The 8,704-nt window shown below is 43.4% G+C and overlaps 1 protein-coding gene across 1 annotated transcript; it reads left to right on the top strand.

The window, feature by feature from the left end:
* The first annotated feature begins 906 nt into the window (after positions 1-906).
* Positions 907-3,058, top strand: LOC148879908 (aquaporin PIP1-2-like). Its single transcript, XM_088961639.1, has 4 exons — positions 907-1,310; positions 1,735-2,030; positions 2,517-2,657; positions 2,752-3,058. Exons 1-4 carry the CDS (start codon positions 983-985, stop codon positions 2,845-2,847), a joined length of 861 nt encoding a protein of 286 aa, XP_088817765.1. The 5' UTR covers positions 907-982; the 3' UTR covers positions 2,848-3,058.
* The last annotated feature ends 5,646 nt before the right edge of the window (positions 3,059-8,704 follow it).

Here is an 8,704-nt window from a genome sequence, read left to right as displayed (position 1 = left end):
TCAAAAGATGTTTGTCAGTCCACGAGCAAGACTGGAAAACAGTTTAAAAGAAACTGTTGGGTTTTCGACAAATTTTCATCCGGAGACTGGTCTTGGACAGATGATTTTGTATTATATATTATTTGTATTTACGACTTACGAGGAGAAAAAAATACCGAATCAACAGTTCTCAAACGACCAATTCCAATTTGATGGTCCACAAACCTGTAGATATCTAGATGAACGATTGGTATTGGATTTTCGTGTAGTCGCTTGCATGCGTGAGGTTGCAGCTTGTACTTACTTGTCCGTCAACGGTCAATCTCTATCTGTATTCTTAATTTTTATTATTTTTGTATTGATAAATAAAGCAGATAAAAAGCAAGGAACGCTGGAATGGGAACCTTTTTCTATTTATTTATATAAGCATTAGGTGGAATCAGACGGTCCAGAGCAGATGATCAATATCCACTCATTATCTGCACAAAAAAGATAATAAAAACAAAATCAGCTTCTGTCAATATCCTTGAACCATCAGGCCTTACTATTTTGCCTTGCAAAATACTCAAAAACCTCCTTAAAATTTCTGACAATTATAAAACCTCTTCTACAATTTCATTTTAATAAATATCTCCATGAATTTTTTAGAAACTCGACAAAAACCTTACCGTCTGAAAAGGTGAACGGAAGGGAGGTTTTTATCGTTTTTTTGTCAAAAGTTTAAGGGAGGTATTTATTAAAATAAAACTATAAGGAAGATTTTTTTATTAATCAAAAAGTTCAGGAGAGGTTTTTTTATTTTATCTTTTTTAAAAAATAAAATAAGGAATAAAACATTTAAAAGAAAAAAAAGTCACCAAAGCTGCTTCTGATTACTCAGATAATCATCCACGCTATAAATTGGTGCAAGCGTTTTGCGTGTGCTTTGCTGTTCACGACCCTAGCTAGCTAGTGAAGTTCTTTTTGAGAATCGAGAGTGAGAGAAGAAAAACACAGAGTGAGAATGGAGGGCAAAGAGGAGGATGTTAAGCTTGGAGCTAACAAGTTCTCAGAAAGGCAGCCCCTAGGGACTGCAGCGCAGACAGACAAGGACTACAAGGAGCCACCACCAGCTCCTTTGTTTGAGCCCGGGGAGTTGAAATCATGGTCGTTCTGGAGAGCTGGGATTGCAGAGTTCATGGCCACTTTCCTCTTCTTGTACATCACCATTTTAACTGTGATGGGTGTGGGGAGATCTGGCAACAAATGTGCTTCAGTGGGTATTCAAGGGATTGCCTGGGCTTTTGGAGGCATGATCTTTGCCCTCGTTTACTGCACGGCTGGTATCTCAGGTTAGCGTTTCTTTTTTTCTTCATCTTCGGCATAATTTTCTGCCATGGATTATTACATAAATTCTTTACTTCTGTTACTAGAATTTCAGCTTGTCTATAGAATTGTTCACAGGATATACATATTTTTCTTCTATTTTGTATTATCTACTTAGTGTGGTTTCTCATCTTCATCATGCTTTGTTTTTCTAAAATATTTCATGTGCTGTTATTTCTGTCGTTCTTCATGCTCGTGTTCTGGAACCCTGTAAGAATGTTTGCAGTAAACCATATTCTGCGCTTTTTTTGTTTTTTTTTTTCTTGTTTCCCTGTGTTTCAAACAAATGTTGGGCTCTCAGTGTCTCTGGCTTTTCCCTTCGTCTATTCTCTTTGTCTTTGTTTGGGTCCAAAGCGTCTCTTCTAAGTTCTAACCCATGTTGATCTGCAGGTGGACACATCAACCCTGCTGTAACCTTTGGTATGCTGTTGGCAAGGAAGCTCTCCCTAGTCAGGGCAGTGTTCTACATAATAATGCAGTGCCTTGGTGCGATCTGTGGCGCCGGTGTTGTCAAGGGCTTCCAGAGGCATGAGTACGAACGGCTGAACGGCGGAGCCAACTTTGTTCAGCACGGCTACACCAAGGGCGATGCCCTTGGTGCTGAGATTGTTGGCACCTTTGTTCTTGTCTACACCGTCTTCTCTGCAACTGACGCCAAGAGGAATGCCAGGGACTCCCACGTCCCTGTAAGTATTAATTCTTTTCTTTAGTCTACTCAATCTAATCCTAGTTCCTTCTGTTCTGACTTCTGAGATGAGAATAAGATTACTGTACATGTATTGTGTTGTTGCCTTAGAACCAGCAAATCACCCAGCATACTTTAGATTAGATTGTCCTGTGAGGTGGTTTTGGGTTCCAGGGTTCTTTCTCTTTAGCTGGTTTTGATGGGGATTAGCCGATTTGGGTTGTCATCTAAAAACCAGAAGCGGTTTTGGTGGTATCTTCTGTGTCCTTTTGCTGGTTTTATTTTTCACTGATTGGGTGTGGTATCCTTTGTCTGTAGTCTGTACTGTGTATATGGCTGTAAAGTGTTCTTTACTCTGTGTTTGTCCCCACGGCGCGCAAGCGTACAAAAAAGGTTCACGTCTGTCTTCACGATGAATCCCTCGTCCGGCCGTCTCCCCACCTTGGTCTCATCTAATTTCTTGGTTTGGTTATGATTTTGAATGCAGATTTTGGCTCCTCTGCCAATTGGGTTTGCAGTGTTCTTGGTGCACCTGGCAACCATCCCCATCACAGGAACCGGCATCAACCCTGCTAGGAGTCTCGGTGCTGCTCTCGTCTTCGACAGGGACTTTGCCTGGGATGATCATGTACGTATTAAACAAAAACAAAAACAGACCAAATACCAGTGTTTTGAATCGTTAATTTCAACATAAATTTAATCATTTGTTCCTTATTTTACAGTGGATCTTTTGGGTGGGACCCTTCATTGGAGCTGCTCTGGCTGCAGTGTACCACCAGATCATCATCAGAGCCATTCCATTCAAGGCCAGAGTGTAAATCTGTCACGCTGCCTGAGGGATCACCCCATTCGTTGTTTCTTTATCTGTTACTTTATCCTCTTGTTTTATTTATAACTTTATTTATTTAAATACTTATCGTTGTTGTGTCTTTTGTTTTTGGGTTTCCCATGTTGATCGATAGATGTTTATTTTTGGGTGTAAATTATTAATCAAGTTGGCTTGTGTGATGTGGTTTGCTTTGGAACGAAGAGATTCTTTTTTTTTTTTTGAGTTTCTTTTATAATTGTGTTCCCCTACCCTATCCAACCTGCCCCCTACCCCTCTTGTTGGTTATTGTGGTGTGGGTAGGGTTAGAAATTTACTTTTGAAAAAGAAGTGATCATGATATCTGAAAGCACCTTCATTGAATCATCATTCTCAAAAAGGAAAAGTAAAGGAAGCAGGAGAAAGAAAAAGGCCCAACCCCAACAATTAACAAACCTATGCTTTTAGTATTAGGAAACAAGTAAAGCAACATCATCGTTTCGAACAAAGTTAAAACGATGCATTTCTTTTTCTTTTGCTCTGATCGAGGCTGAGGCACTCTTTATGTTACCCCACCCGGTTCTCTTCTCCAAGTTTTTAAGCCTTCGTTTGTTTTTTCTATGAGGCTTAATTTGGAAGGACCATAAATACAAATATGTACAGTGCAAAATATAAACAAAATACAAGGTTTTACATTCTATAGTCTACATATTTGTATTTATACTCCTTCAAATTGCACCTCATAAGACAAATTTTTAATACAAATTAGATTCGACTGCACAATAATTGTCAAGGCAACCTCTGTTTTCTTCCCATTCCAGAAGAATATTTGTGCAAATACTCTTTAGCAAGGTTTATAAAGGTTTCTCTGTTTATCCCTTTCTTTTCCTGCATTTTCCTTCAAATCAAACATAGACTTAAGATACTAAGTTTATCAAAAGAAAAAAAAAATAATATACCAAAGGTTCAAAGCAAATGGCAACGCAATTTTAAAAAGGGCATTGGGAAACGGTTTGGGTAAGGAAAATAAACCATCTGTTTGATTCTGAGGGCGTTTCCTAATGAGGTGTTTTCTCAATAAACGGCACTTTAAACGTTTCTTTATTTGACTGTTTGATTGGGTGTTTCTAGCAACAGCCCATAAAATCACTCGTTTGGCTGAATGGTTGTTTGGCGGGGCATTTTAAGAAATAATAAATAACATGATTCATTATAATATTTTTTGGTGTTGAAGTGCAATAGAGTTGATTCTACAGTGTTGATTACTCACCCTATCGCACTAATGCATGATGAACGATCAATGTGGTGGTGGTAGTTACCCACACCATCTTTCCTTGCGTTGCGTGCATAAGAACCTCTGCCCCCCTCTTTCCTAAACATCCACAACATCTCCCCGTAACTGTCACACGCATCTACCTCTTTCTTTCACTCTTGAATCTCAACTCTTAGTTAGGTCCGTAGATGGATGGAATTCGAATCGAATCAGGTTAGATTAGAATTTAAAATCGATTATAAAGAATAATGTTCGAATTCGATTTGATATTCGATGGATATAAAATATTTTCGAACTTGACCGTCGCTATCACTGACACTACCATTGGTGATGGTGGTTGCTTGGGCAGTGACGAATGGTGATGCTGAGTCAGTGAGTGGACTGGGAGAGTGAGTGATAGAGGAGAAGATGAGGGACGTCTAACGAGAGAGGACTGAGGAGAGGTGGAGACGCGGAGGATGAGGGGCGGTGGCCGGTGATGGTGGTTGTTCGGGCGGTGGCGATGTTAAGTCTGTGAGTGGACTGAGGGTGAGAGGTAGAGGAGAATATGAGAGATGACTGATGAAAGAGACTGAGGAGAGGCGGAGCCACAAAGGATGAGGGGTGGTGGTTGCTTGGGCGGTGATGATGCTGAGTTAGTGAGTGAACTGAGAGAACGAGAGATAGAGAAGAAGATGAGAGATAACTGACGAGAGAGGGCTGAGGAGAGGCAAAGTCGTGGAGGATGAGGGGCGGTGGCCAATGATGGTGGTTGCTCAGGCAGCATCCAACAAAGCCAAAGGGAGGGATGGAGGGTTAGGGTTTGAAACTTGAAAATTGAAAGGAGATAGAGATTGGAGAGAGGTAAGGTTCAACCGTTCAAATGTTCTCATTGATAAATGAGTCATTTCTATATATATAATCGGTTCAGATATTTATCGGATCGGATTAATGCATATCTGAATTTGATCCGATAATTTAATCGATAAAAAAATAGTATTCGAATTTGACCAAATATCCAATTCAAATTATCTAAATTTGATTCGATTACACCAAATCTCGGATTCAAATTCAGATTTTCGAATACTGTTTACGGGCCTACTCTCAGCAATGGGTCAAGGCGTTCACCATTTCAGCAGCAGGTTAGCAGTGATTCTTCTCCTCAACATCGCCGTAATGGCGTTCCCATTGGACACTAACGCAGCTCCTCTCCTCAACATGACGCTCAGGTTAGTGGCGGCCACCCTTGATGCAACATTCTCATTCTTCAGCACAACAGAGTCGAACCACCGCTGATGCTCTACCACCTTACGGGGAGACCTTAGGAGAGTATAGAGCTGATCCTGAGAGCAGCGCCAGGAAACTTCAAGTATTCCTATCATCCTATGGTTCGCAATCGACATGGCAGACGAGCTCGGCGTCCCGTGGATCCCCATTTGGTTGTCTACGCTTTGCTCTTTATTAATCAGTCTCTTTGAGAGATGGGATGTCAGTGGGTTGAGAAATCGATCAATAGTGGTGTCGACAACGGACTTACTGGTGTCCACAGTAGCGACATGCGAAATGGCGCCTTTGTGAGGGCGATGAAATATTAGGTACTTCGTTTTTGTTAGTGATATGTGATGTATTCCCAATACACTGCAGACATGTATGTTGTGGAAAACTATCTTTTGGAGGCTGAACTCTTTTATAATATATTTTTATAATATATGCAAGTTTTATATGATTATGAATAAATTATTTAAATAAAAAAAGGAAAAATTTCTTAAATTACCCCTAAATTATAGAAAATTGACTAATTATATCCCTATTTAAGTCTTGTCTTAAAGTATCCTAGACAATTGTCTAAAATATTCTCACTAATTATATCCCACGTGCCTATAATTTTTTTTAAACCCAATATTACCCTTTATACCTTTTATACCTTAGTGGCGGACTACACTAAACCTGAGCTTCCAGTTAATTGAACTCTGGCCTCACATACACCTTTCCACCGTCTACGAATAGGGCCGAGTTTCAGGTGGGAGAAAGTGCGAAACTCTGCCTCTTATCATCCTCTGGCCAAAGGAGAAATTTCAGTGACCAAGAAGCAGCAGGCGATGAAATTCCAAAAACAAATCTATTGCTTTGCGAAGTTGAGGCCAGAGGTCAATCGGGGGTATGCCGTCGTGTGACGGTTCAGCCACCAGCAGCGCCATCAGCACGCCATCAGCACGCCATCTAAGTGTCTTGGGTTGGGTCCTTGTACTCTTTTTGTAAGGGGGGTATGCCCATGGCAATTATGTAAATAGTAGTACGAATGTACAGTATTTTGATGTATCCTTTTGTCACTCCCCCAAAAGCTTAACGTACTCTTTGAGGGGAGGTAGGTAGTCGAGTGAGCTCATAAGCGTGTAAAGGTTAAGCACGAGATCCCCTCGACACTGTACTGTGTGCTTGTGCTTAACACTGATTAATGCAATACAAGTTGCCTTTTGTCTAATTTGTGTGCACTCTTGTTTCCTTTTGTGTGTTGTTGCTTGCATTTGTAGGCTTTCTCGACCCCAATCGAGTGCCGCACGGGGCCCCGTCGATTAGCCCCGTGACAGTTGGTATCAGAGCCTCGTTGACACTAGCGGTTGTCAAGCGCAACGAGTCCCTTTCGTGCCCCGCAACAACACCAGCCGGATGAAGAATCGTGACACGCGAGAGGAGATCCAGGAAGGGGTCTCACGGGTTTATGATGAGGACGAGCCTAGAGATAGCTCTCCCAAGGACAAAGGCGTCAGCTCAAAGCATAGCAAGCGCGACAAGTCAGTTGACAGGCTTGCGACCATGGACAAGCGCATCATGCGCTGTGAAGCAGTGGTTGGCGAAACTCGTGACCGTGTGGACGAGCTTCAAATCAACCTTGAGACCGTAGCATCGGTCGTGGAAAGATTGGAGGACCAGTCCGGTGACAGCTCCAACAGGCCAGATAACCCACTAGAAGACCTGGTGAAGTGCCTACAGATCCAGCTTGAAGACTTGAAGGGCGAAGTGACCCTTCTGAAGAGGCTGATGGCCAGTACAGCCAGCACACCTGCTGCTCCAGCCCCTCCAAAGATCAAAGTCCGCGAGCCTACCTCATATGCAGGGGCCCGCGATGCCCAGGAGCTTGACAACTTCCTGTGGCAGATGGAACAATATTTCACTGCCGCCGAACTCGTCGAGGAGGCGGCCAAGGTGCGTACTGTTGTTATGTATCTTACTGATGTTGCTATGTTATGGTGGCGCAGGAGATGTGCCGATGCGGAGCAAGGATCATGCTCCATTAATACGTGGTCCGTGTTCAAGAGCGAGATAAAGCGCCAGTTCTACCCTGAGAACGTGGAGTACCAAGCCCGTTGGAAGCTCAAGAACCTAAAACACACGGACTCATTGCATGAGTACGTGAAGGAGTTCTCCGCACTATCGCTCGAGATCACGGACATGTCAGACAAAGACCTTCTCTTCAACTTTATGGACGGCCTACAACAATGGGCCGAGCTCGAACTCCAGAGACGAGGTGTAAAGGACCTCGCCACAGCCATGGTCGTTGCTGAACAACTGGTAGACAACAGGCGACCAAGCAAAGACGGCCCCAAACCCAACTCATATTAGGGCGTAGGCAAGATGGGAGGTGACAGGAAACCTTACTACGCGCCCAAGGGAGACTCTGGGCCAAGTAAACCCAACACTTATAAGTTCTACAAGAGACCCGAAGGAGACACTGGATACAGGGGTGGCCAGTTTGTGAAGAGAACACCTCCAACACCTTGCTTCATCTGTGAGGAAAAGCATTGGACTAAGGATCGTCCTAGTCGGGGGAAGCTCAACGCCTTGCTTGCAAAGCTTAGTGATGATGAGCATAGCGAGGAGGAGAAGGAACCGGGGGAGACAACAATGGGGGCTCTACGAAGACTCAATGCAATGAAGAAAAAGACGAGCCCGCAAGGAGCATCGAAGTTCAAGCCGAAGGGACTGATGTATGTAGACATTCGCTTGAATGGTAAGCCCACAAGAGCCATGGTGGATACTGGTGCTACCCACAACTTTATCTCTATGGAGGAGGCATCCCGAGTAGAACTTGCACCTACCAAGGAAGCCGGATGGTTGAAGGCTGTGAACTCTAATGCCAAACCCATACAAGGTGTAGCTCATGGGGTGGTCTTGCAACTTGGTGACTGGGAAGGGATGATAGACCTCTCAGTCGTGCCCATGGATGATTTTCAGGTTGTTCTCGGCATGGACTTCTTAACTCAAGTAAAGGCGGTGCCCATGCCCTTCCTCAACAAAGTGTGCATATTTGAAGATCAGGCTCCTTGCATGGTTCTAGTTGTGACAGATACCACGTCCACCCCCAAGATGCTCTCAGCATTGCAACTCAAGGATGGAGTACGGAAAGGAGAGACCACTTAACTAGCCACATTGGTGGACTCCGACCTGCCTGATCCACCAACCGAGCATATCCCGCCAGCGATTACAATGGCACTAGAAGAATTCCAGGATGTCATGCCTCCCACATTGCCGAAGAAGCTTCCCCCAAGGAGAGAAGTTGACCACAAGATCGAGTTGGAGCCTGGAACCAAACCACCGGCACGCCCGCCATACAGAATGT

Source organism: Nelumbo lutea, chromosome 1, assembly GCF_056320005.1.
Source record: "Nelumbo lutea isolate HS-2025 chromosome 1, American lotus-T2T, whole genome shotgun sequence".
Classification (NCBI taxonomy): Eukaryota; Viridiplantae; Streptophyta; class Magnoliopsida; order Proteales; family Nelumbonaceae; genus Nelumbo; species Nelumbo lutea.
The sequence above is the reverse complement of the archived record's forward strand: the minus strand, read 5'-3'. Positions and strand labels throughout refer to the sequence as shown.